Genomic DNA, 27,994 nt, shown 5'->3' with positions numbered 1-27,994 from the left:
ATCTCATTAGAGAAAAAACACTTTTCGAAATTAGAAAGTGCATATTCTAATAAAGTGCATATTCTTGAGAGCATGAAATTTTCATGAAGTCTACAATTTACAGACAGAATTATATTCCAGATTCAGTTACACGAAACTGGTTGAGGTTAACTTGTGGTCTAGAGAGCACACAAGGAGCGATCATCTTCTAGCAAGCCATATTTCCATTAACTTCTCAGTCCAAATCGAGCTGCATAAATTAATCACTGATGTAGTTGACACGCCCTTTTCTTCATTGAAAAGAAAGCTTATCTATATCTTTCTTCTAAGCTCCTCAATCAGTTTGCAATTCCTGCAGAAGCTGATAAACCACACATTTACATGCTCCAAAAGATAAGAAAGAGAAAGCAAATGACATATATGTAAAGAGAAAGCACAAGTGAGAAGTGTGATATGACCCAACATTGTTTTTGTCACCTGGTGGTTGGATTCAACCAGACATCATCACATTTTCCAAAATGAAAATGTAGAGTAACCTAAGTGCAGCATACAGGTCAAACTTATGAACCTTAATTTTTAGTTGTGTGATATTGTGGTCAAGTCTCAAATATAAACAGTAAGGGGGTGTTCGGTTTGCAAGATTGTATCTCGGGATTAAATTAGTAGTGTGTTTGGTTCATGAGATTTAGTCCTCCAACTCAATCCTAGATGGATAATCATGGGATAATTAGTCATATCTAATCCCCTATGACTAAAATAATCTCACAACTCAATCCTATATTACATCTTGGTATTATTTTATCTAGGAAACTGAACACCACCTAAGAGGACACTACACAGACTATTTGATTGACATTGATCATTTCCCTTAATTTAAGCATTAATTTAAGCATTCTTCATTTACTTCCCACAAGCATAACTTGGACAACCAGATATGCCAAGAGGGTGGCATTTGCAATGTTTAGGCACAGAGATTAGCAGAGTGCTAATGAAGGAGCAAATATGGGTCAGAATTTACCTTATTTGTTTATGGGGTGCTGTATTTGACACAGGATATCAAATCAATATCCACAAGCCAAAATCAGGGGCACACTCACTCGTGTAGGTGTTCAGAGAAAGGGGTGAGGGATAAGCATAAACATGTTCATCAGCAGTATAAAAGTTCGTATTCTTGGAGATTATTTTGAATGTACTTCTGATTAAGATTATAACTTTTTTTATTGTTAAAAAAAAGTGAAACAATGACATCTTGAGATCAAATATAGTAATGCAAGGATTAACTGATATCAAAAATATAATTAGGACTTGGAGAGTCACAAACATTATATAAGGACCAAGTAAAACAAACATTAATAATATAGGAACCTCGAGATGTGTTTTTGCCTTAGAAAAAGAAAGAACTTACCACCATTTTTCAAACTGGTACACGCATTCAGTGATTCCTGGGTTGTCTCACCACAATCAAGCACCACAATCAACCCCATTCCTCGATACTCCATAGTGTAGACGACGGGCTATTGATTACCAAAAACAATAATACTAAACATACAGAAGGATCGATTGGTGTCCACCTTGTAATAAAAGGTTTGCTTGCTTGATTCCAGAAAGACAGCACGATGTGGAGGTCCTCGTCCATATTTACTTTGGACTTAAAACTAATCATCACACTTAAGTCCTTTGCAGTGGCTGATATCAAGTAATCCCTCACAATTTTCACTTTATCACCCATTTGCATTGAGTGAATTGGTGAATGTCTTGCTGATAATTTTTTCCACCTATTTGCCGACAGACCACAAAAGGCTGAGAAATAATATCATAGTAGGCATGAATTGCACCTTCTATATCAATAGCATCAAGCTTCTGTACTTCAAGAAGCCGATTCAACAAGCCAGACTTATAAATAGTTTCAGAGAGCAGATCCACTAAACCCTTGATGTGCATCCCATCTTTTGGGGAATTTACGTGTTTAAGTTTGTCATGGAATGATTGAGCTGTCGCGGGACTAGTGTTGTCTGAAGTGCCACCCATGCCTCCAAAAATAATCGAACCATTTAAGAAAACCCGAAAATTGTTCAAATTTTTTAGGAGATCATACCCCTGCATCAACGTGCTCAGATCCCAAAAGTGGACACATTACTTTCTGCACATATGCATGCTCCACTATTTCCCTTGTAGGTGCTGAAACCATGCCTTCAAATTTTCCCCACAAGAGGGATTCATGGTGGAGTAGAGCTGAATGACTGTTCTCACATTCAGGTCTATCATTTGGAACTTTTTGTATCCTTAAAACCTTTCCAACCTAGATGCATGAGAGAAAAGTAAATGCATTGAGGCATTTGTAGATTTGTTTAGCATCTGCAAGTACCATGATACCATTAACCATCAATGGATGAATTAAAGGTCTCTTTACATCTAAAGTGACAGGATTGAGCATCTCCTTCCTGAGATCCTTCTTCTTAAGGTCTTCTACTCTTGAAAAGACTATAATAGTGACTGCTTTTATCTAACAAGAGATTTACCCTTTTGAATCTTGATTCATAAAATAAGTCGTATTGCATCTTTCATGTGCAAAAGTCCAAAATCAATAACTTTAATCACTCCAACAAGAGCTCATTCACATTTAGTTATTTCATACATGAGTCAAGGAATGATGATGCACCATAGTTTTTAATGAAGGGAACTTCCAGCAAGCCTAAGTTGAGGATTAACCTTCAAGAAATGTAGAAGCTAGAAAGGAATTTATAGTGACTTCCTCATTTTTCTTTACTAGTAAGCAATGACTTTACACCTAAAAGATTTTAATTCCTTTGCACAGATGAATCCCAGAGATGAATTTTAATATCAATAAGGGTGCAAAATTACAAATAGAGTTTATTCCATTTCTCCCCTCAGCTACATTTGAAAAGTTATGGAGTACTATAAAATACAAACAAAATGAATCCCAGAGATGAATTTTAATATCAAGAAGTTGAATCTCAGAAAGACAAGCCTCGAGGCTTCAGGTGAGGAATAAGAGAACAGGACAAATATAAGAAATTTGTCCTAGTATTATTTACTTACATTTTTCTGGTTTCCAACAGGAAAAATGTCAACTCTAGCAATAAAATTTACAAAGATCTAGCATAGTTGTAAAAGGTAAGTAAGAGAAATAGAATCGTACAAAATTAGGAGAACTTCCACAATAAGCAAGAACTAGGTTCACAGCTCCTTCTCCTCTGTAAGTTCATTCCTCGGCATCCTTGGCTTGCAAAATTGTAGCCATTGGCTTCAGACAAAATAAAAAGCACTTCTTTCCTGTTCCAATTTAACACTCAGTGTGGTCACTCATCATTGTACAGTTGGGTTTCGACTAGTCATATCCACAGAAATAGACTCAGTCTAAATGAACAGATATACCATACATCGTGTTTCAATGACTTTCAAGTATAGAATCTGCAAATAAAAAGCCTTGGATAACTAAAGCACTAGTAATAGTATTTTAAGCGGATTGCCAAGTCAAGGTTCCTTCAATATCACAGTTAACATATCTTACGTGCTCGTCTATATGAAATGAATACTCAATGAAGTCTATGTTTTGCATATATAACCGAATAAATTAGTATATTTATTGCTGGAACGTAATTCTTTACTGGTTGGTATTACTAACATTGAAAATTTATGTATGAAATCTCATTTTCATTCATGAGTCCTCTTTGTGGCTTGTGCCAGAGTGCACCTTCACACTTTAAAATCAATATATTTAAAGACTCTAAAAATAACTACACGGATCATCTAAATAACATAACAAATTTCAAAATTTATTAAACTAAACTCACCCCAACAAATATTTCACCAGATGTACAGTAAACAGTGAAAAAAAACAAGCTGGAATGCTCTGGCAAAGGCACAATCCAACGCAGATCAAAGCAGAATAAGAGCAAAGAGAACTAGCATTCAGAAGTAATACTAATTCACAAAGCCGATTCCAATTCTATCACTTCGATCGCCCGTGACTATCAAATTGAAGCAATTTTAACTCTTGGATTACAATTTTCGTACAGAAATTTAACTCAGCTGATTAGATTAGTCCTTGATTACTAAACTTCAACGGGAACCAATACATTGCTGAAAAAACAACAAACAGAAAAATGTCAAAAGCAATTCTATAAGAAACCTACCGTGCGAGGCTGGTCGGCCGTGGCGGCCGTCGTCACCGTCGGCGACCTAGTACAGTAAGTGAATCGAGTAGCGCTAAGGCTCAAGGGTGTCACTGTAAGGCGGACACCCCAATATCCCCGCCCAGTTTTTGTCCACAGCCCCAAAATTATTGTCCACATCCCTAAAAATTTGTTTCGGCCACTATGGTGGACACTTCTAATATCTCCAAAATTTTATAATCAATTTCGTTTTAAAATATTTTTAGTATCAATCAGGTATAATTAAAATCATCGCAATGTAAATAATTAGAAAACAAGTTATTTGGGACCGAATATTAGTTGTATTGAAAATTATAAAATTATATAACGAATATTTAAAATAAAATACAAATAAAAACTCCGTCACCGTCTACTCGGTGTCGGAGTCGGCTTCCTCGTCTTCTTCTTCTCCTCCTCCTCCCTCGCTGCTGCCGGCCGCAGTTTCCCTAGGAGTGTCATCAGCCAACCCTAGACGACGCTCAATCCGAGTGATGAGCTTCTGGTATATATTCCTGATGTACGAGTCATCGGTGGCTAGGTATTTGCTGCAGACGTCCTGCAGTTGTTGCATCAACTGCACATCGAGGTTCTCCCTCAAGACCTCGTGGGGACCAGGAACCATGGGCTGTGCGAATGGGGAGGGCTGCGGGATGCGCGATCCAGACGCGGCCGACGATGGGCGGGAGGCACTTCTAGCCCCTCTGGCGCTGCGGATAGAGGCATGTTGTCCCGGGGGCCGTCTTCGCCTAGAGTGTGTAGCGGCGAGCTCTTCGACTTGCTCGTCGTTCTGCTCGAACAAGTGCGAGCCGCTTCCACTACTGTAGTCCCGGGCAAGATGAGTGGTGAAAGAATTGTCCAAATTGCCCTTTGAAGGCCTTAAGGGCATTTTCGTCCAGAAAAAGTTCAAAATACCTCAAATGATATTAACTTATAGTTGACGGACCTAAAATTATATTTTCAAAGTTCACGGACCTAAAATAATATTTTGTCAAAGTTTATGGACCTAAAAAGATGTTCTCTCTATTCTAAAAAGAGTAAAGGCCAAATGTGGTCCTGAACATATGTTCGTTTTACGAATTTGGTCCTGAACATTATCTTTTTTATTATTGGGTCCCTCACAAATGAACTCGGACCGGAATCAGTCCTAAATCGACGGAACCGTCTAAAACAGACGGCATACACGCCCACTATCCCTCTCTGGAGTTGACGATGCGCTCGAGAAACTTGGTGTTGATGTCAGTCGTTTACATTATTATTACTTGAAGCCCAGGATGAGTTGTTATGGATTTTTACTCAAATATGAACAATAGGATATCCTGAAAGGCGTGAAACACTTTCAGATCAAATCAATTTGGTGATTCTACCAATATTTGATCGGATACAATTCAGATTTAGAAGTTTCATATGTTGATTCTGCGATCACCATTTTGAACCGAAAATGATCAATAAGAAGAGGCTTGAAACGGAACGTCGCGTCTTTTCACGAAATATTGCGTCTCTTCGTTTCTTAACCGATTTTAAATGTTTTTCCAAAGGGTTTCGAAAATTGCAAATTAGTCCTTCGACTATCAGAAATTATATTTCCGGATGAAATTTTCTATACAGCTCGACCTCAGCCAGGGGTTGCCGCCCCTTGGACCCCGCTACTCGGGGGCGCTGCCCCTGAACCCCCGTCTACTCATAATGAATTCAAACAAGCGTGCACTCCGCACTTTCCAAACTTGTATGATGTCTCATTACAACAATATTGATCAATCAAGTTAATCCAATTACACTAAAATAACCAACATGAGCTTACACGAAGGATTGGTGAGATTGTTTGACAACATCTCATCAATGGAGATGGTTGAATTAGGAGTCCAGATAGGGATAATGGACGTTTATGCAGTCTGTTTTAGACAGTTCCGTCGATTTAGGACTGATTCCGCTCCGAGTTCATTTGTGAGGGACCCAATAATCAAAAAGATAATATTCAAGACCAAATTTGTAAAACAATCATATGTTTAGGACCACATTTGACCTTTACTCTTCTAAAAAATTGGAAGTCACACTACTTCGTAGGGCTGGCTAAATATACCGAAATACGACACTTATCGTACCGAAAAAATATCGAAAATACCGAATTTGCGGTATACCGCAAATTGCGATATGGTATGATTTCTTACCGATAGATTTCAGTACGGTAAAGGTATAGATTTTCCTATATCGCGGTATACCGCAATATACCGCATTTACGATATTTGCCAAAAATTCGATATGTATGTTGTATTTAAAATTTATATAAAAAATAGTTAATATGCTAAAATCCCTAACCCTACTTCCAAACACACTCACGCAGAGATGCAAATCAAGTCCACTGTATATATTTGATTGTGGTGTAGTTTTAATTTTTGAACATTATTTAAATATGTGAAATTTTATTTTAAATATTTGGCTATAATAGAATTTTTTTGGTATGAAACACATGTATAACGGTATATCATACCTTATTTTGGTATACCGTACTCAGTATAACGTAAAAGTACGGTATACCGCATAGACGGTCTGGTAACGGTATCGGAAATAATCATACCGAAAAATTCGGTAAGGTATAGGTATGGCATTTTCTCATACCGCAATTCGCGATATGGTATGCGGTATGACATTCTCGGTGCGGTATACCGTACCGTGCCACCCCTCCTACTGCTTCGAATATATTGGTCGGGTTTCGTGATCGGGCCTTAGACTCATCTCAGGGTGTGAGTCTGAGACTTGCGGTCCGGCTTTGGACGCTGCTGCATTGCGAGGTGCCGGGCCGAACAAAAAATCAAAATTTTTAAAAAAATTAAAATTATTTTTTATATTTTATTTTAATCAATTTTGTATCTATAAATTGAATACCAAACAATAACATTCATACATAACTCTACATTCCTCTAGAAGTTTAAATGTAAAACTGAGAGTTAAATTATGAGTATAATTTTTATATTTCAATTCATTTAACTTCAAGAAATACTATGAATATAGTATAAATTTTTGGCATTACTTTCAGTTATTTATTTCAATTTTATAATAACATAAAAATAAATACTCCCTCCATCCGCGAATAGGAGTCCCGTTTTTCCATTTTAGTCCGTCCGCGAATAGGAGTCTCGGATCACTTTTACTATAAATGATGATAAGGTTCCACCTTCCAGTAACTCATTCTACTCACATTTCATTTAAAACTAATATATACGAGTGAGACTCATATTCCACTATTTTTTTTTTCCTAAAATCATTCTTTGAAATTTACTCGAAGTCTGATAAGTATGACTAAGCGAGTGGTTGTGTCAAACCCATAGAGAAAAAACCACATATTTTTCTACTAAAATTATAAGCAAGTTTCATACGAAAATTGTGGCAAATGGCACGTGGTATTCATGTTATGTGCTCCAAATAAATACAACTCCTACTAGTACTTCACTCTCCTCAACCAAGATGAAAGTATCACTTTAACACGGCCTGTTTATATAAATGTAATGAGAAATGGATCAAAAATTTAGAGGAATATAGTGTGTTGTATTTATATATATATATATATATAAATGTAATGAGAAATGGATCAAAAATTTAGAGGAATATAGTGTGTTGTATTTATATATATATATATATATATATATATTAATTTTATAATAAAATATAAATAAATGAATTAATAAAATATAAAATTTTATTTATTAAAATAAATCAATAAAATTGATATTTAGTATGATATTATTAATTTAATCATGAGTATTCTAAAAAGTTTAATGGTGGACGGGCAGGGAAGTAGTTATTTCTCATTGGTTATACAGTATAATAGAATTAGGTTATTTTATTTTAGCTTTTCCAGCGCTATTTTCCCTCATAGATCACATTTCTTATCACGTATTGATTTCTAACTAAACTTTAGATCGAGTCAACCTACTATATAAATAGTCAACTTACTCATAGTTTGTATCATTAATTTAATTTGATTTATTAGCTATCATGTAGTCGGCCAAATAAATAGGTTATTTTTTTTTTTTGAAAATTTATTTAATTTGGCTAATTAATATTTTTAGCTCATAATGAAGCTTCTCAAATTACATGAACCCTTATTTTAGAATAACGGGATTAAAGAATTGATTTTCATATGTTAATACCAATATCAATTGTTTACACTGATTTAGCCTTTTTTATGGACAAATAAATATAAATTTAAAGATCACACCAAAGTGGAATCAAATCAAGATATTTGCCCTCAGGCTACCACTCTAGTAATATGGTCAATTTTTTCTTTTTGTGTTCTAATTTTTCTCTTTCTCATCATATTTATTAACTTCCAACTAATAATACATTAATACTCTTATAATTTATTATGTCATGCTTTTTAAATTTCACAATAAAACCTGTGATGTCTACTACTAATACTGGTAATGGACGAAGATATTATTATTAGCTTTAAAATACTAACTTATTTTAAAATATTCAAGCCAATCATTTAAAACGTGTACAATAGCAAATCGAGAAAATTTAACTCGAAGATAAGATATCAGAACAATACAAGTGAACAGGAGAATGGAATCGAAACCTAGTCCCATCGAGTGGAGTTGTCACAACGTGAAGCCATCAACAACTTCAATCGAGTTTTTTGGCTTTCATGAATAGGTGATCGGTGATGGGATCGGTCTTGGATCCGCCATTATTGATGACACATTTGTGGTGTGGCAGAGAATCCTACGCGTCCCAATTGTTAGGGAAATGGAAACGCATTGACAATCGTTGATGAGTTTAGTTTCACGTTAAACATGAATACTTTTTGGGACATGTACTATGCCACTTAAATTGGTGCCCACAATATTTGTAATTAGTTAACTACATATGGTCGATCATTAATTATTATACAAGCCACTTATAGCATAACTGTAAACGTGTGGTGCCTAATAGTAGTTATGTCCTACAATTATTAATTAGTTAGTTACACATAATTCTAAGGATCATTATTAAATTATGGCTCCTTCTGCAAAAAAGTCAACACTTTTGATGCGTATAATACAAAAAATAAAAATTAATTTTCAAGGATAATCCGAAACTGGCACTATAATTTTCAAGGATTATTCCGAAAGTGTCACTATTTTTGTTTGGTTGGATGTTCTGGCGGATGGATATGTGGGGAAAATGTGTGATTTATATTATTACTATTTCTTAATTTTCAATTTATTGTTTTATACTTCAGTCAAAAATTATCATTCACGTATACAAATTCAACAACGTACGTATACAAATACTAATGTCATTTTCTTGTTTTTAGTTGAGTTTGGATGATATCTTGCAAGTTAAACAAACATAAAAGAACGTAGTATTATAGAGATATGCCAAAAAAATCTATAAATATGAAACTCGGCTAATTTTATTAGAAGGAAAAATAAATTTTCGATTATTGGTTTTAATTTGATTATTAGTATAGTTTTTTTAACTAATCCAATAAATCAAACTATGAGTTATGTATTTTAGTTGTCCCGCTATTCTTTTTCTCGATTGCATGGGAAGGCTCAAAGTGAGCGAAAAATTGGCAAATCTAGAAAATCGAACTTATAGGGTCAAATACAAGAACATAAGTGAACGGAAGAATGGAAATAAAGCTCAACTCCACCAACCCTTTGGATTGGTTTGGCAGTTATTTCGTATGCTAGTAACCTCCTTTTGCTTTCCTATCTCTTGAATGTCCGTTGATTTTCTTTTCATATGTATCTATTCTTTGGATATGTTTGTTGTTGTATTTACGCTAAGTACTTGATCGGCTCGTCTATTTCCGTGGACCATATTCGGCTCGCCCAAGTGGTATAGCTAGGCTTGACCATTGAACTTTTAATCAAAATATCCAACAATTTAAGAAATGTAAATATTCATCATTTAATGTGTTGACTAGTGTGGTCTCGAATGCATAGGGGTCCATTCATTTGTTGTTGATTCTTCTTACATACTAAATGTTTTACATATTATAAAGGTGTAAGAACATACTATGACTTTATATGTCGTCGCCTTAAAATATCTATACCTTTGGTAATATATTTCTTGAATTTGCAACAATTTCCTAATTTTGAAAAATGCCTCGAATATTTGGTATGATTTTCACTTAGCATATTATCGATCAATGCCATCATAATGCATTTGGATGTGTACTAGTGAAAGTCTTAAAACATTATTAGAACTTGCTCTAATTGCAGATAAGGCAGTTTAATTAGTCTCATAGTTTTCACCAATATAATCCAATGATTTAATAAAAATGCCAATTCTTCAATTAACAATGAAAAAGGAGCAGTAGAAAACAGTCTATATACTCATATGTATATACTCCTATACTTAGTCATAATTGCATTACACCTATGGCAAATTTCACTTGTTATACAAAAATAAATATATGAATTATATATTATGTTATCGTGAATAAATAAAAATTTAAAATAATTAGCAATAAAAAATAACTATAGAAAATAGGTGAGTGTTAAAGTATTTAGTAAACAAAGCTCGAGTGTTGGTTTGATAATGAAGAGATACATGATTAAATAGTAGCGTCTCTCACGTGATGAATTTTTGGAACCGTAACCAATGGTTAACTAAAGCTGCGAAAACTGAAAAATCATAGAAAACCGAAAAAAAGTGGAATCGGAAAAAATCGTCAAATTTTTGAACCAAAACCAAAACCAAAACCATCGATCACAAGTTCAAAACTAAAACCACGAATTTCGGTTCGTGAAACAGACAACATCATAGTACTTCTCACCATAAAAAAAAATCCCCCCAGCTTCTTCTATAAATAAACATTCCGATCCCTTACTCCTCACAAACATAGTAATTTCGAAAATCACACACCAAAAACATTAAAAAATGGGAGAAGTTCCAATTCTTCACATGAACAAAGGAGAAGGAGAAGCTAGCTACGCCAACAACAGTACCTGCCAAGTAAGATCACTTATTTATCTCTCTCTCTCTCTCTCCTTACTGTTTGGGTTACAAACTCATCCCACATCTGTGCAGTCGACGATCCCAACACTCACAATATATATCTTCTCTCTCATGCAGATGCAAATAATATCACACGGCAAGACAGTGATGGAGAAGGCAGTGTTCAGAGCGATCGAAAACAGTCTCCCAAAGAGTATGGGGATAGCCGATCTCGGGTGCTCCTCCGGGCCCAACACTTTGATGGCGGTTTCCGAGATAATCGACAATGTCCGCAAAACGTGTCGCGAGATCGGCCTCCCCATGCCCGAGCTGAGGGTGGTGCTGAACGATCTCCCCGGCAACGACTTCAACTACGTGTTCATGTCGTTGCCTGAGTTCAACGCCAGCCTCAGCAAGAACAAGGGCGTCGGTTCCGACCGCTGCTTCATATCCGCCATGGCGGGCTCCTTCTACGGCAGACTTTTTCCCAAAAATTCTTTGCATTTTGTTCACTCCTCATCCAGCCTTCATTGGCTCTCTCAGGTACAAATGACTCGACGTTTATCTAAGTTCGTAATCAAGGGCGAACGCAGAAAAAAAATTAATAAGTTCTAAAATTTATTTAAGATTTTTTTAGGTGATTCAGATAATTGATAGAAAATTTAGCATACTAATTTACATAATTTTTAGTGAATGAGACCATACCTCACGCCTCAATAAAATCGAACATTATTAATATATTTGTTGATGAATGAAAGTATTACATGTACGTTTTAGTGAATGAGACCATACCTCACGCCTCATAAAATTGAACATTATTATCGTATTTGTTAACGAATGAAGGTACCATCGGGTCTGGAAAAGTCGGGAAAGCATCTCAACAAAGGAAAGATTTACATATCCAAAACGAGCCCGGAATTCGTGATGAAAGCATACCTACGGCAGTTTAAGAGAGACATGTTAATATTTTTGAGGTCACGGGCGGCGGAGGTGGTGGCCGGAGGGTCGATGGTGCTGTCATTTATGGGCCGCACATCGCCGGATGCCTCCGCAGAAGTGGGCAGCCATCAGTGGGAGCTTCTGGCCCATGCATTAATGGCCATGGCCCAAGAGGTATACTATGTTTTGTGTTTTGGAAACTAATGCTGTAAGACGTTACTAGTCACACAAAATTTATGAGATGGGCCATTATATGAATTTAATTAAATGCAACCAATTAATAACAAATTCACTACTAAAAAATAAATAAAATACTAACATAAATTTGTATACAGGCATTTATTTTTTCAAGTCATAATTTTGGTGATTTTCAGATTTTGGAGTTAACTTTTTGTTGTTTTTAGCGCCACAATTTTTTGCTGCATGGAGTAGTGGGTGTTATCTTATTTTAGGTTCTTTATTGGATTTTTATAATCTTGTTTTACTATACATCATGAACTCTTGTTCGCCGTTTTTTTAAGTGGGGCTTTTCATTTTATAAAAAAATCAGTAAACTAACCTAAGGTTTCAACAAAAATTATTCTTTTTTTTCTTCTGCGCACACAACTTACAACCATCAATCGCGTCAGAAAAAATCAGATAGTACATTTGCTATCCAAGAGAAAACAGCCTAACTCAAGATATCGGTACAAGGAGTTTGCATCGATCGTTTATCATGTGGGTGTCGCTTGAATATATTGTGTGCTGCAAGATTGATACATCTAATGTACTTTTTGTTGTTGTATTGATTTTGCTACTAGTATACTGTATTTTTTTGACATACTCTGATTGTCGATTTTTGGCTTGGCTTGTTCGTAAAAACAAACTCAACTTGAAATTTCATGTGTATGTAGGGTGTCGTGGAAGAAGAGAAAATCGACTCGCTGAATGCTCCATATTACGCACCATCAGCTGAGGAAATGAGAAATGTGATAGAAGAAGAAGGTTCGTTTGTGGTGAATCAGATCTCAGCTTTGGAGATTGGTTGGGATGGAGGTTTGGTGTTGGACAATATTAACAACAATATTGGTTTGGATGAAATTGATGAATCCTCAAAGGCCCTAAAAGTTACCAAGATTATTAGGGCAGTGGTGGAGCCAATGATGGAGTCCCATTTTGGGGCACAAGTTATGGATGATTTGTTTACTAGATATCATGGTCTTCTCCAAGATTATTTCTCCAAAGCCATAGCTAAACACATTAATCTTGTGGTTTCTCTCACAAGAAAGTTTTAGTCGAATAAGAAAACAATACCCGAGTATTTTTTTAGAAAATATTTGTGGTATAACTTAGAGATATTGTATTTTCCATGTCATAATTCAGCCCAAAAAAAAAAGACATGTTGAATAATATGACTGACTTCATGATGTTGAATATCATGGGATGGATTGGTTGGGTGATTCAATCAGATTCTTTGTTGATTATCCTCTTTTACATTAAATTATGGAATATATAGTACATTATAAATTGACTAATCAACAAAATTTAGTCAATTCAATATGAATATCTAAGTTGACTAATAAAAAATGATTTAGTCAATTCAATATGATGAATATGTCTTAAAATTTATTGTCAATAAAAGAAATATCCATAAAGAAAAGTACAAATGCTATATCAAGAATATTCTTTCCATATTTTTAATAATGAAAAATAAATTAAAATATCTGACATGATCTCCTATATCTTCAATTTTGATGGACTACAAAGAGACCATGGTCTCTTTCCTTTATTTATTTTCTATTGATATTATATCACTCATTATAATTTCATTGGTTCATAAACATTCCTTTTAGTGTTAAAATAAAATTAATAGTATATCATTCCTCATCATTCATATATTGAATTTTTAAAATTAAAAATTATATCAAAATTCATATTTTGTTTATAAATAGATCAAACTATACCAAATTTGATCTCTAGAAATCAAATTTACTATAGTTTTTTACATAAATAAAATATCTTCTTTGCTCCACATAATTTTTCTTCGTTGTTCTTCTTTCATCTATGTTTTTAGCATCAATTATGTATTTTTAATGCTGTATTTCAATTATTATGAGTTATAGTATTATTTATTTTATATTTGAATTTTGTCATTTTTGTTTTAAAACGATATTTATTAGTTATATTATTATTAAAACGTACATAATAATGTTGGTGGTCGTCGTTGATAAATTATAATAAACGTATGTTTTGATTGTAGGAGTACATAAAAATTAATTAAATATAGAAAAAATGTGATCGGTTGAACTATAATATACACAAAATACAACATTGTAAAGAGTATTTTATGCGTTACTTACTTAATTTCTTTCAAATAACAATTTCAAAAATATTACTACTAGGTACTAGTATAATTAGCTCTACATATTTTCCACAAAACTACGTCTGTATAAACAACTAAAGTAAATACTGATCTCTCTAAAATCAAACGTAAAAAAATACAATCCCTCAAAAATGATAAAATAAACAAAGAAAAACAAGATCTAAAAGGATATAAATAAATAATTTCCTCATTGGCCATCTCTCTCGTCTCTTACTCTCTCTAGCTGATTCCATCTCAAAAATTCCGGCGACAATCACCAAATTCACCACCACAACCGCCGCCACAGCCCCCATTTCTTCCTTGTTCTCGGCCGACTGATCAGCACATCACCTCCCCGCTGCTGCCGCCGGCGTGGAAATTTGCTCGCCGCCCTCTTCTCAGCCCCAACTCTACAACAATAAGAAGCTGTAAATCCTATCTGTTCATCAGGTCAACTTCTTCTTCACCGATGCTGAATCTCCTTCTTCTTCTACTTCTACTTCTACTACTTCTTCTTATTATACTTATCCCCATCTTTGTCCACTCGTTGTTGGGTTTTTGTAATGAGATCTGCAAGTTTGCTCATTTTTTCGTGATTGGAATTTATGGATCTAAAAATTGGAAAATAAGAGCTCTGAGATATTGATTGGTGTCAAATCGTTTGATTTTGATTGACATATATGTAACTTTGTTTGATTTCATTTGGTGATTAACATTAGGTTTGGAATTCATGTGTATTAGCTGCTACTAATATACAAAGATTTCCACAACAAAAGCCATGGCTTTTATGTAATTGTTATTATTATTACTCATTGGGCTAGTGTTTGGTGGATGGTGGATGAGTTTAGGCGCCAAACATTGACATGTCTGGACTTTAGAGTTTATATGGAGTAGAAGGTTTTGGCTTCATTTTACAGATTTCACAATAGTAAATTGTGACTCTATATTTGTGGGAATTGAAAAATGAAACACACAGTTCAATATCACGAAGGCTAACTTTATATTTCCTGTAGTCGTTTTTTATTCCAATATTGAAAATAAATTTAATAATTACTATACAGATTTCAAAACCTGATCCAAATATAACTGCTTCAAAAACTCTTTTTTAAGGTAGTAACAGATACCTGATTTGTTACAATAGGATTTGCAGTTTCATAGCTGGTGGGGAAGGCACATGTTATTCAACTGAAGATTTTGTTCATTTTAGTAGCGAAGTTCTTGTAGATATAATTTGACAGAAACTTTTGACATGTGTTATTATCACTGTTTTTGTCGTTGACGGAGCTCAGTCTCTTAGGCTAGCATCATATACACATTTGTAGACTACTTTATGATGCTCTAATCATTAGTTCTGGATTTGTGACTAAGTGAATATTTGATTCTGTTTTCAGCTCATGAGCTGAAGTGAAGGTGCATCAGTAAGATGCATTAATGAGATTTTGTATAATACGTTACCGCGAGGACTCGGGACACCTTCTGGATTCTTAATCATTTAGTGCGTGTTTGTGTCTTTCCAAGTTGACTCGATGGATACAGTATTGTCCTCTTTCGAAACTGTTGTTAAGTCCGTCACGGATTGGGTTGCTTTGGCTTTTGATACCCCATATGCTCGATCGGTTGTCTTTGGAGTGCCAATCAAAGGTGAGATACCTTCTCATTGAGGCGAGGCATTGACAAAAATTTATTTTTGGTCAGTTATATTTCTTTGATATAGGAACTTGGCAATCTTTTTAACTTGATGTAGGCCATCTTCTTGTGGAAGGTCTTCTCTTAGTTGTAATTCTTTTTCTTATGACCCAAAAAAGTTACAAGCCTCCAAAAAGACCATTGACAAAGAAGGTAACTGGCGTGCTTCTTGAATTTTATTGTTATATACTTTCTACTTTGCTTGTTCCATTTCCATTCTCCCATGAGAGCTTCACTACTTAGCTATTTTTAGATGGGATGTATTGTTTTGCATTTCATGTTTCCTCTCGGGGCTGCTTTTCGTATTATTAATTTCTTGCAAATTGATTGGATGCAGTGAAAGTCTAGTGTTAAAAAAAGAACGAATGCCAAGCCTTAAAGGCACTTACATGAATTTTTCCCTCAGACAAATGATCACAATCTTAGTCTAAACATTAGATTAACATCACTTCCATCTTTTAAAAACTACCTCGCCTCAATCTTCAAACTATAACATGCATGTAGCATTGTATCAGCTCATCTGTTGTCATCTTAAAGGTTTTGTATCCCTCATTATTTAAGTGGGCTTATGTGTCACAAACTGATATACATGGCGGCGTAATGTCTTTCAGGAAGTAGATGAATTATGTGATGAATGGGTCCCAGAACCCTTAATTCCCTCTATTTCTGAAGAGATGAAGTATGAACCTCCAGTATTAGAAAGGTGAATATGTTTTTTTAATAAATCTAAGATAAGTATGAGTATAGCAACTGCTTCATAGGTAAACTTATTACTTTTATATGCATGTCTAGTATTTGATCTTATCATCAGTTTGTCACATTCTTAGCTCAAATTTTATTTTATGCTTTAATAATTTAATTCGCAAGATCCTGTACTGTTCCTTAAGATTTCCAGATGGATGATTAGTTGATTTATGCAGTGCTGCTGGACCACATGCTGTAGTTAATGGTGTTGAAGTCGTGAACTTCACATCAGCAAATTACCTTGGTCTTCTAGGGCACGATAAACTGCAAGTAACAACAACTGCTCTAACTCCTAGTTTTTGCGTCTGATATTGTGCTTCCATTCAACTGATAGCATTGATGAAAAACAGGAGTCATGTACCAAGGCACTGGAAAAGTATGGTGTTGGTTCTTGTGGTCCTCGTGGATTTTATGGGACAATTGGTATGATCTAACATTAACATGTACGGTGTGCATTTCCTGTTAATCTTGGCCATTGCTGAGACTGTGTGGATGAATTTTGTAACAATGCAGATGTGCACCTTGATTGCGAGGCCAGAATAGCAAAGTTTCTTGGAACTTCTGATTCGATACTTTATTCGTATGGACTTTCCACGATGTTTAGCATCATTCCAGCATTTTGTAAGAAGGGTGACGTCGTCGTTGTGTGAGTCTTCTTTGGCTTTTATTTATTTTCTCCTTTTCCCCCATTTTTGGTCGGTAGCTCTGTGCAATGCAACATAACATCTGGCTGCAAGTTCTTTTGAGTTTTTGAGTCGACTTTTATGATTTGGATTAATTAGGTCAGATGTAGTTTTTTTGGATGTTATTGGGCATATATTTTACCTATGCTACAATTTCCAGTATTAGATGTTTGCTACCTTGGAGTCTCATTTTAGGAAGAATTTCCAGGAAATCATCAGCTTTCTGTCTAGTTGCATATTCACCACAACCTGTAAACATAAGTTAGTTTAGACACCAAATTTTAGTTTCGATGTTAGTCAACATCCCTAATTTCTGACTAGTCAATCCTAACTTTAGAAAACTTAATTTGACTATAGGTCATAAGTACCTACAATTGGAGGGTGTGTTGAATTGCAACTAGGCCCAAATATGGCGATTTTTTCCTGTAAATTAACCCTTATTTGAAGATATAATGTCCTATTATTGTTAATGGTCTCTTTTGTCCTTTCATGAATCATGCCCTCAAGCTTCTCCTCCTCTTTCTGTGTTTTTAATTTATGGTGTAGCTTTGTTGTGAAGTACTATGTAAGGCTTTTCAGTGTACCAAAGGCCCTTTTTTCTTGATCTATAGGTTATTAACGTAAGTTGCTTCATTTTGTTATATGGGCAATCTATATGGTATGGTGGTGATAGTGCTGAGAGATGGGTTACTGCTATTTCTCATGCGATGCAAGTGGCCTCTGTTTAAATTTTAAAATTGCTTTTGCACATGCCCACATTGGTCCAGTGACATGTTAGATTATATATGATGCATTGATTTCTATGGGACGGACACTAATTAAGGTCTGATGCACATTTCCTTTTTCTATTCTTTTATTTTCACTTATTGGTGGGTTATTGTTCTTTTTGCAGAGATGAGGGTGTCCACTGGGGAATTCAGAATGGCCTTCACCTCTCTAGAAGTACGATTATATATTTCAAACACAATGATATGAAGTCCTTACAGAGTATTCTGGAAAGTGTCACCCATGAGAACAAAAGAGCTAAGAAGGTCAGACGGTATATCGTTGTAGAAGCTGTCTATCAGGTATTTCTTCAGAAGCACTTATAAGGGAATGGGGACTGTAGCAATCATAATGCTTTAGTGTCATCTTTTCCACTTTCTATAGTTCCCTCATTACATTGCTTGTGCAGATCTTTAACTTTTCCTCCCAACTAATCTTGCGCAATTCCAGAATTCTGGACAAATTGCTCCATTGGACGAAATAATCAAACTGAAGGAGCAATATCGATTCCGTGTTATACTAGATGAAAGCAACTCTATAGGAGTTCTTGGAAGTTCCGGTAGAGGTCTCACTGAACATTGCAAAATTCCAGTAAGTTTCCACCCCCTTGATGTTTATTGGTTATATAATCTGCGCATTCTTCTTTATATGCAATTTTTGGCAGGTTGAGAAGATAGATATTGTCTCCGCAGCGATGGGACATGCATTGGCCACTGAAGGAGGGTTTTGCACTGGAAGTGCCAGAGTGATTGATCACCAGGTATGTGTTCTATTAGTGTTAAAGAAAAGAAGCGAATGGAAACTTACTGAACACTTGGAATATGAAATAAAGGATAACTCCATTCCTTAATAGAAAGCCTTGGCTAAGCCGTCAATTAAAATATTCAAAGATAGCCTTCTCTGACCTCGCTTTGGAAATATCTATAGAATTCTTCTACTAAGAAATGCAATAATAACTAGAATAGGTTGGAAGTTGGAACACAACAAAATCTCTGGCTTCTCTCTGATAGCATTATAATTCTTCACTGGCAGCGTCTCAGTAGCTCCGGTTACGTGTTCTCTGCTTCTTTGCCTCCTTATCTGGCGAGTGCTGCAATTACTGCCATTGATGTTCTTGAAGAAAATCCTAATCTTATCACCAAGTTGAGAGAGAACATATCATCTCTCCATAAAGGTGGTTCTTTTTCAATTGTGAACAATTCAAAAACATGATTTCGTCATCAAATCATATTGGAACTCATTTCACATGTCTAACTTCATGTACGATTTTAGGTACACAAATCATATTGGAACTAATTTCACATGTCTAACTTCATGTACGATTTTAGGTTTATCTGATGTACAAGGCCTTGAGATAGTCAGTGATCCAAAATCACCCATCGTTTTTCTGAAACTGAAGAACTCCACGGGATTCTCCAAGGATGATCTTCAAGTGCTTGAAGATCTTGCCAATCATGTAGTGGTTTAAACTCTCTCAAACCTGTTTTTTTACTTTCTTGTGATAATATAAGGGTGAGCCATTGCATTTGCAGCTATTGAAGGAACATGGCGTTTTCGTTGCAACTTCGAAAAGATCGATACTGGACAAATGCAAGCTGCCTGCTGGAATTAGGTTATATGTGTCTGCTGGTCATCCAAAAACTGATCTGGATAAAGCATGTGAAGCATTCAAGCAAGCTGCAACCCTTGTATTGGCAGGCCAATGACTCCATTTTCCTGAACGCTTCAATTGTTGGAGCCTCGAGACAATGATGAAGTCGCTTAAACGCGCCCACGGGGATCATTAGTGACAAACTAACTTTGGTATATTATCATTAAATTGCTTCTTCTTGGCTTGTTCATGTGTTGAAAAAACATAAGTCTGCTGGGATCTCTAGATAGCTTTTTGGTCAAATTATGGTGTTGTAATGTTCTTAACATAATTATTGGGATTGTTTCATATGGGGAAAGAGATGCTGACTTTTTTTTATGTGTTACAGAACACTCTTTAAGTTAAAAAGATGATGAAATACAAACTATCAGCACGTCGATCGCAGCAAATGTTTATTCAAAATTGCTTCAAAACCAAGAAAATAGAAGTAAAAGAACATCAAATATGTGGTGATGTTCGCCAAATACATCTACTAAAGTTGGGTATTATAAGAAGTAAATCAACAATCACAATATATGTGACAAAGCATGATATTTGGAGCAGAGTGTTCCACCGTGAGATTAGCAGCAACTCCAAAGGTTCCAACTTAATGAACTTTTCTATCGTTTATGAGCTAGGTCGAGGTCAGTTGACCCCGACTCCACCTGAATCCGCCAATGTATATTTGATGACTTTCTACGATTCGTGATCGTGACATCCAAGAGACCCATGAAATGGCTTCACATGGTCAAAGACCCCAGCTTCCTCAAAAAATTACTACTAGTGCTCAAAGAAACTAATTGAATTCATGCAAGCTCAATGGTAGATCAAAATAACAAAACTCGTGAGATCGAATACAAGAAATAAGGTCATTGCTACTTCGAAATAACATCACACACCAAAGCAAAATCTCCAAAACCAAAACCCCTAACAAAACTCCATACTTCCTAATAAAATCACAGCATAGAGAAACTCGTAACATTACTGCCAATGCTCAAAGAAAGAAACTAATCAAAGTCATAAATGTTCAATGACGGATCTAGAAAACAGACTTGTACCACCACCACCAGTCATGGGGAAGAAGATTGTCACCAACGTCGGAATAACATCAATAACAAAAACACCCCCACCTAAGCATATTCCTCAAAACCAAAAACCCACAAAATCAAGAACCAATAGAAGCAAACTCTCCAAAACATCAAATAACAAAAACACATTCTCAACACCAAAAACATACAAAATCAAGAACCAATTAATCACTTCACATTACAATAAAAACATCAATTTCATCATTTTTCATCCCAATACACAAAAAAACATAAAACAAGAAAAATAAAAACAGAATCTTTAGCAAAACTACTTCTTTTTGGGCTTACTCTTCCTCTTAGGAGGAAGCACAATCTCTCCTTTGAGTACAGGAATCTCCATAATCGAATCGAGACCACTGTATTTCTTACGGAATTTCTCAACCTGATCGGCGTCGACGAGAAGCTGCGAGCGGCTGCCGAGGTAGAACGGGTGGTTTCCCGACCACACATCCACCACATACTCCTTCTTCGTGCCGCCGGTGGTCATCACCAGCTCGCCGTTGCAGTAAACCTTGGCGTCTTCGTGGAATTCGGGGTGTATGTCGCCCTTCCTGCAGCTCAATCGCATCTGATTGCTGCCCACCGCTGCCTTAACCTGTCAATTGAAGAAAAAAAAATACCTAATTGGTGTGAAGATGGTTGCTGAAACCATAATCGTTGGGGGTGGAAGAGATTGGTGTGCTGTTTGTTACCTTGGCGTTGAGGGAGAGTGGAGGAGGGGAGAGGTTTTTGTGGAGGAAGGGGTTGGAGAGGGAGAGCGCCATTGCTGTTGGTTTGAAGATGGACAAGGATTGGGGTATTTTGTGGATGGATGGATAGCCATTTTAGTGGTTACAAAATTACCAAACCACCCTTCTTAATATTCATAATTAACTTGTTCAAATTTGAACCTTCCAACAATTTTTGAAATTAGTCTGAAAAATTATGAAGTTCGATATTCATAATACTACTATATTATTGATGTTTTCAACCAAATACTATAGTTTTTTTTATGAATATATGACATTGTTGAACTCACTGACGATGACGTCCACATATGATTTTTCGATTGTCATGTCAGAGGAGTATAATTGTCCAAAAAAAATTAGTCATGGGATGATTACTAACAAACTCAAACTTTGTAATTTTCACAATTGGTTTTTAAAACTGAGGTACATACTAGAATTTGTCGGAAATTTATAATTTTTTTAAAATAGACTTACTTTAAGAGGCTATTCATGAAAATACTCCCCCTCATTATAAATGATAATCATTTTATAAGGCTGCCATCCAAGGACTAGAGTGTGTGTTTGTGTGGTAATAAAAATTAGTTTAATTTTTGAAATTAGAGGTGGCAAATGTTGTGGTACCAATGATGTTCATAATCTATTGGCAAAATATAAAACATACTTGGGCCAAAATTCATTTGAGTTTCAAAACCATAGGCCCATAGTAGGCAGAAAATGTATTATTCACATATTTGGGCCTAGTTTTTATTTCCTTTTCCAAAGCAAAACATTGTGACATTACCTCTCTATATAAGTTAAACTACCAGTCAAATGGTATAGGTTGAAAAGGGTGTCAAGGATATGGCACCATCCTGGAGGTCTTGAGTTCGATTCCTGGATGACGCGACTTTGGGATTAATTTCCCTGTGGGCCTGTTCAAGGTTGTTTCCTTGGGGCTTGGCAAGATTTTGAGCCTGGACGCATCTGAGGGTGACGAGTAGTCTACCGGGGCTGAACTCGTCGGAGGGAGTGCAGTCTACGAGCCAATATTGGCTAGTTCACGTCCGAACCCGTAGGAGGGAAGCTAAAGTATTCGAGCCACGAGGGGCTGTGGCGGGCTAGTTCGCTTGCCGAATGTATCTCGAACTCCTATGTATGAAAAAAAAAAAATGGTTATGGATTTAAGGCTTCTATTTTGATTTTTTTTAATCCAAATAAATACTCCTATTAATGACTACAGTAAAGATGTCGTGTAATATACATTTGCAAATTGTGTGACCTCAAAGTTAGGGGATCATATTTTATAATAAGGTCAAATATTTTAATATGCTTAATTACATTTTTGAGTAAAATTCTGAAGTAACATACATTAGGCACATTTTTTTGTTAAGAGTTTTTTTTGGGAGTGTATAGATAAACATGCATTAATTTATCACTACATAGTATTATAAACCATGTTTTCAGTTATATATAAAAATCAACAATTCAATTAAATGACTTTTCTTTGGTCAAAATTCGATGTTGACTTAATTCATATTATAACATAATTATCTTATCCAATAAATCTACTTGTGATAATAAACTACAGAGAGAGAGAGATAGAGAGAGAGAGAGGATCTCCAGATCCTTAAATTCCCAAGCAGATTTGGGAACTACGAAATCCGAGGCTAAATGATTAAAATAAGAAGATATTTCCTGTTTCTGTATTAATTTTATTATTTAATAGTACTAAATCTACAATTGTTCTATATTTGAGGTGTCGTAGCTGAAATTAGACAAAACTAATGCTACTTCGATCACACAGTTTTTTTTCATTTTTTGAGAAAAACTCACCAGTCACCACCAAAATTCATCATTGAGAAGTGTGAGACTACTTTCTACTAGTTCACGTGTGTTAACTACCCTACAAAGTTTCCCTAGTTCATACAAGCCTTGATTGTTCAAAACTTTTTCTCATATTTTTCTTTTTTAGGCTTCCCTATGTTTTGTTGATTGTGATCTTAGTGTTTGTTTTCCATTTGCTGTTAATTCTTGTTGTCCCATTTGGGTTTTAGCTGTAGTTAAGTTTCCGGAGTGATTTTTTGGAGGTGGCGAAAGGTAAAATAACCTTTTTTCCTTTCTCTCTTTCTTCAAGATTTTGGAGCATTGGATCTTTTAGTTTAGCAAAAAGTAGCATTGCTTTTGAATTTTTTGTACTTGTCTTGTTTTTAAATTTCTAATCATTGAGTTTCTCCAATTCTTTTTTTTGGTAGATCATTTGGTGAATCATTTTACCTCATTACCGCAAAAAAATGGATTCTTGCTGTGTCGCCGCCGTTAGAGGTAATGGGTTTTTTGGAGAGAGAATTGGGAGTAAGAAAGGAAATGTTTTTGGATCAAAGAATTTGGGTGAAAATGGGAAGAAAAAATTGCATTTGAAGCCTGGAGTTGCTTACTCTGTTCTAGCACGTGATATCAACAAAGAAATGGCTGTGAGTTTGTTAAAGTTTTAATCTTTTTAGATATTTGGAGTGATTTGTTTTGGCCCTTAATTGAAAATGAGTGATGAATTTCAGGCACTTCAGTCCACACCATTTCCTGAGGGGACTCCAAATGCAAATCCAGCAAGCGTTGCTTCGATAATCTTGGGCGGAGGAGCGGGGACTCGCCTCTTCCCTCTCACTAGCAGAAGATCTAAACCGGCTGTAAGGAAAAAATATTTGTGTTACATACTTACGTTCATTTAACTTTTGATAATTCTTTTTACTAATGTTGATGTATGATGAGAGGAAATGGTTTTTGTTTCTGCTGTTTCTGTTTAGATTCAAGAATGTAGAAGATGCATAAAGTCATATCTGTATGTTGCAAATGTGTTCTGTTTCATATTCCAATGTTGTCAGTGGATGTATACCACATGTGTGTTCTTGATATTATCAAATGTTACACTTTTGCGCGGGTGAAATGGGAGTAGAATGAGATTTTAAACGGTGTAGGAGATATAGGCTGCTATGAATGTGTGGAGGTTGATGTATGTACGTGTTTGCAGGTTCCAATTGGTGGTTGTTATAGGCTAATTGATATTCCGATGAGTAACTGCATCAATAGCGGGATAAGAAAGATATTCATCATGACGCAGTTCAATTCTTTCTCCCTCAATAGACACCTTGCTCGGACCTACAACTTTGGAAATGGTGTGAGTTTTGGAGATGGTTTTGTGGAGGTGAGGTTATACTGGCTGTAATCTAAAGTGCTTGATTTTATATAATGTTTTGTGTTTCGTACATGTTTTTAGTTACCATCAGTGGATCATTGTAATTGTGTAAATAATTGTCAATGTATAACTGATATAGGTTCTTGCTGCCACTCAAACACCGGGAGAAACAGGAAAGAAATGGTTCCAAGGAACTGCAGATGCAGTTCGACAATTCATTTGGGTTTTCGATGTGAGTGGTTGATGCATTTCGACATTTCATTTTGGGATCATTTTTGTAGAAGGACTAATTTGGTGGACTCTTCTCCTTGTGTTTACAGGCTGCCAAAAATAAAAATATCGATCACATAGTAATCTTGTCCGGCGACCATCTTTACAGAATGGACTATATGGAGTTTGTTCAGGTGATCTGTATGCTTATTTTCCCATATGTTGAATCGTTTTCTTATCAATCTTAATACTTGTCTATTGATGAACAACGTGCTTACAGAAACATATAGATACCGGTGCAGACATTACAGTTTCGTGTGTACCCATGGATGATGGGTATGTATTCGATTTATTTCCTATAATCAATATTAAACTCATAGCTTTTATGCTTGGGCGAAAACTGTTGTTGGTTCAAGTACTGAGTTCATGCATATAGAACTTTTGCAGCATAAAGTTTCGTTTAATGCTCATGAATCATGTTAGATCAATAAGCTTGTTCTGTTCTTTCCATGTGACTCAGCCGAGCCTCAGATTTTGGATTGATGAAAATTGATCAAACGGGGCGGATCATTCAGTTTGCAGAGAAACCAAAGGGCTCAGATCTAAAAGCAATGGTATGTATTCTTGTCTAGCTAGGCCAATGTTCTTTGTTTCGTGTACAAAATGACAATCGTGAGTTCGTGACATGGATTCAGAAAATTCAGTGTTCATGTTCACCTTACTTTATGCTGATTTCACATCTTATAAATTGATGCTTTCTTCCCTTTGATCTTTTGCTTTCATCTGGTGATGTCCTGCAGCAAGTTGACACCTCTATTCTCGGACTTTCTCGTCAAGAGGCAGCAAAATTTCCCTACATTGCATCAATGGGCGTGTATGTGTTCAAGACTGACGTCCTACTGCAGCTTCTGAAATATACGTATCCTTCGTGCAATGATTTTGGCTCTGAGATCATCCCTGGAGCCGTGAACAACCACAAAGTGCAGGCAAGATTCAAATTTGAAACTTCTGTCGTGAGATTTCGTTATTTGTCCTCTATTCTGAGTATCTCACCTCGTTACAGGCATATTTGTTCAATGACTACTGGGAGGACATTGGAACCATCAAGTCATTATTTGACGCCAATTTGGCCCTCACAGAGCAGGTCAATCATTCTCTTCGTAACCATTTACGTAAACTCTCATTTTCAATATAATTTGCATTTGATTCACCAGACAAGAAAGTAATAATCATGGCTATCTTTTGAAGATGCTCAAAGAAATACTATTATGTAAAAAGTGTATCTTGAATTTTGAATGATACTAGTAGTACTTTTTAACTTTTCAAGATGTAATTTTGACATCATGATTTTAGATTTGGAAGCTGAATGTGGCTAATGTTCTCTTTTAACAGCCTCCAAAGTTTGATTTTAATGATCCAAAGACCCCTTTCTACACATCTCCAAGATTCTTGCCTCCTTCGAAAGTCGAAAAATGCAAGGTATGCTTCTATCACAGTGCTTAAATCTTGTCATTCCCATATCTCATGAATATGGTTGTTTCAGATAGTGGATGCAATAATCTCTCATGGTTGCTTTCTGGGAGAATGTAGCGTTCAGCACTCGATTGTTGGTGTCAGATCACGCCTAGACAACGGTGTTGAACTTAAGGTGAAGTCTACATACGTACTCGATTCAATGTTCCTAATGAAGCCTTATATACAATTTAAAAGAATGCAATCTGCGTTTCAGGATACTATGATGATGGGAGCAGACTATTACCAAACTGAATCGGAAATCGCGTCTGCTATCGCGCAAGGGAAGGTTCCGATAGGCGTTGGACAGAACACCAAAATCTGGTAGGATTGAATTGGAGAGTTGTTTACCCTCTTGAAATAGGAAACATAGTTCTTAGAAGCTTGTGCAAATCTGTTTTTTCCTTACATTGGGAATGATATTGATTCTTGTTTTGTGCATTTTTTGAAGTAACTGCATAATCGACAAGAATGCCAAGATCGGGAGGGATGTGATAATCGCAAACAAAGATGTAAGTATCCTCGTTGTTCTTGCCTCTTTAACTCGTAGCGGGAGTGAGTGATTTAGTCTGCGTTGATATGCTAGGGTGTCGAAGAAGCGGACCGGGCAGACGATGGATTTTACATAAGATCTGGAATCACAGTAGTGTTGAAGAATGCCACCATAAAAGATGGAACACTCATATGAAACTGAACATGTTTTGTAGGAATCTAATAATGTTGCTTTCTTTCCCAATTCTTTATTGGGTGACAATGATTTTAAGAGATGTAAATTAGAATTCGAAGCTTTGTTTGTATGTAAAAAACCACTGGGAATCATAGCAGAAAACATCATATTTCGGCTAAACTAGGTTATAAATTACGCTATTTGGACAAAAGAGGTTGCTTGTTATGCTTCTTGTAGTAATTTTGAAATCTTGGACCATTCATTTGCTTGGTAGGTATAAGAAAATACTACACAAAAGTAAAGGAATGTCTAATGGTGATTCTATATAAAATGAAGATTCCTGCAATCAAACAAAGAAATGAAATAGAGCTAGAAATGGTGATTTTTTTAGTACCTCATTCGATCATACCAAACATATCTCCCATGAATTTTATTGGCACAGTAAAGGAAATGGGTTTAAAAAATTTACTTTCCCATATACAAAATATAAGTCCATACTCCTTTTCGCATTCTCATTTATTTGAGGGGAGGTTAAGGAGTACTACAAATTTTCAAATTGTTACATTCAAATATATATTTTCAGTTTTTAATTGTTTCGCTCTCTAATGTATCTTCATTTATGTTATTCCCATCGAGTGAAACTATATAGGTGCATGAAGCAATAAGTATGAATTTACCTATACATATATACACTCATTCGTTTCTCTTGATTTTCAGGATAGTGTCATGGAAATTAGTTCGATTTCAAATT

General features: G+C 35.6%; 4 protein-coding genes and 1 pseudogene across 5 annotated transcripts; 3 read left to right on the top strand and 2 right to left on the bottom strand.

Annotated features, from left to right (window-relative positions):
• Nucleotides 1–45: 45 nt before the first annotated feature.
• Nucleotides 46–4,221, bottom strand: LOC121753597 (annotated as a pseudogene).
• Nucleotides 4,222–10,991: 6,770 nt separating this feature from the next.
• On the top strand, nt 10,992–13,461 carry LOC121753537 (probable jasmonic acid carboxyl methyltransferase 2). Its single transcript, XM_042148744.1, has 4 exons — nt 10,992–11,099; nt 11,220–11,624; nt 11,925–12,194; nt 12,914–13,461. The coding sequence occupies exons 1-4, from the start codon at nt 11,025–11,027 to the stop codon at nt 13,292–13,294; spliced, it is 1,131 nt and encodes a 376-aa protein (XP_042004678.1). The 5' UTR covers nt 10,992–11,024; the 3' UTR covers nt 13,295–13,461.
• A 1,102-nt stretch (nt 13,462–14,563) lies between these two features.
• On the top strand, nt 14,564–20,208 carry LOC121753521 (long chain base biosynthesis protein 1-like). Of its 2 annotated transcripts, none has more exons than XM_042148725.1 (13): nt 14,564–14,811; nt 15,753–16,002; nt 16,106–16,200; nt 16,659–16,750; nt 16,968–17,061; nt 17,142–17,214; nt 17,305–17,437; nt 18,367–18,541; nt 18,690–18,830; nt 18,904–18,999; nt 19,272–19,413; nt 19,568–19,695; nt 19,772–20,208. In XM_042148725.1, exons 2-13 carry the CDS (start codon nt 15,888–15,890, stop codon nt 19,943–19,945), a joined length of 1,458 nt encoding a protein of 485 aa, XP_042004659.1. In that variant the 5' UTR covers nt 14,564–14,811; nt 15,753–15,887; the 3' UTR covers nt 19,946–20,208. The 2 variants fall into 2 exon arrangements, with proteins under 2 accessions (XP_042004659.1, XP_042004666.1); XM_042148732.1 differs by having other exon boundaries at nt 16,076–16,200.
• Nucleotides 20,209–21,110: 902 nt separating this feature from the next.
• On the bottom strand, nt 21,111–21,765 carry LOC121753606 (50S ribosomal protein L31, chloroplastic-like). The gene is made up of 2 exons (XM_042148825.1): nt 21,650–21,765; nt 21,111–21,552 (listed from the first exon to the last, which is right to left on the bottom strand). The coding sequence occupies exons 1-2, from the start codon at nt 21,719–21,721 to the stop codon at nt 21,226–21,228; spliced, it is 399 nt and encodes a 132-aa protein (XP_042004759.1). The 5' UTR covers nt 21,722–21,765; the 3' UTR covers nt 21,111–21,225.
• Nucleotides 21,766–23,270: 1,505 nt separating this feature from the next.
• LOC121753505 (glucose-1-phosphate adenylyltransferase large subunit 2, chloroplastic/amyloplastic-like) lies at nt 23,271–27,454 on the top strand. Its single transcript, XM_042148724.1, has 15 exons — nt 23,271–23,761; nt 23,917–24,135; nt 24,220–24,348; nt 24,690–24,863; nt 24,994–25,086; nt 25,175–25,258; nt 25,345–25,400; nt 25,585–25,678; nt 25,865–26,050; nt 26,128–26,208; nt 26,457–26,543; nt 26,608–26,712; nt 26,794–26,900; nt 27,028–27,088; nt 27,163–27,454. The coding sequence occupies exons 2-15, from the start codon at nt 23,956–23,958 to the stop codon at nt 27,262–27,264; spliced, it is 1,539 nt and encodes a 512-aa protein (XP_042004658.1). The 5' UTR covers nt 23,271–23,761; nt 23,917–23,955; the 3' UTR covers nt 27,265–27,454.
• Nucleotides 27,455–27,994: the final 540 nt, after the last annotated feature.

The sequence above is a fragment of the Salvia splendens genome, chromosome 1, assembly GCF_004379255.2.
Source record: "Salvia splendens isolate huo1 chromosome 1, SspV2, whole genome shotgun sequence".
Lineage (NCBI taxonomy): Eukaryota > Viridiplantae > Streptophyta > Magnoliopsida > Lamiales > Lamiaceae > Salvia > Salvia splendens.
This window is presented reverse-complemented; position numbering and strand designations above follow the sequence as displayed.

What these genes read in the sequence shown, in the direction of transcription:
- LOC121753521 (XM_042148725.1), top strand. Translation starts at nt 15,888, where the DNA reads ATGGATACAGTATTGTCCTCTTTCGAAACTGTTGTTAAGTCCGTCACG. An exon ending in GAACCTCCAGTATTAGAAAG is followed by an intron (nt 16,751 to 16,967) that starts GTGAATATGTTT and finishes TGATTTATGCAG; the next exon opens with TGCTGCTGGACCACATGCTG. An exon ending in TAGGGCACGATAAACTGCAA is followed by an intron (nt 17,062 to 17,141) that starts GTAACAACAACT and finishes GATGAAAAACAG; the next exon opens with GAGTCATGTACCAAGGCACT.
- LOC121753505 (XM_042148724.1), top strand. Translation starts at nt 23,956, where the DNA reads ATGGATTCTTGCTGTGTCGCCGCCGTTAGAGGTAATGGGTTTTTTGGA. An exon ending in TTGGAGATGGTTTTGTGGAG is followed by an intron (nt 24,864 to 24,993) that starts GTGAGGTTATAC and finishes TAACTGATATAG; the next exon opens with GTTCTTGCTGCCACTCAAAC. An exon ending in TGTGTACCCATGGATGATGG is followed by an intron (nt 25,401 to 25,584) that starts GTATGTATTCGA and finishes CATGTGACTCAG; the next exon opens with CCGAGCCTCAGATTTTGGAT.
- LOC121753537 (XM_042148744.1), top strand. Translation starts at nt 11,025, where the DNA reads ATGGGAGAAGTTCCAATTCTTCACATGAACAAAGGAGAAGGAGAAGCT. An exon ending in GCCTTCATTGGCTCTCTCAG is followed by an intron (nt 11,625 to 11,924) that starts GTACAAATGACT and finishes TAACGAATGAAG; the next exon opens with GTACCATCGGGTCTGGAAAA. An exon ending in TAATGGCCATGGCCCAAGAG is followed by an intron (nt 12,195 to 12,913) that starts GTATACTATGTT and finishes ATGTGTATGTAG; the next exon opens with GGTGTCGTGGAAGAAGAGAA.
- LOC121753606 (XM_042148825.1), bottom strand. Translation starts at nt 21,721, where the DNA reads ATGGCGCTCTCCCTCTCCAACCCCTTCCTCCACAAAAACCTCTCCCCT. An exon ending in CACTCTCCCTCAACGCCAAG is followed by an intron (nt 21,553 to 21,649) that starts GTAACAAACAGC and finishes TTCAATTGACAG; the next exon opens with GTTAAGGCAGCGGTGGGCAG.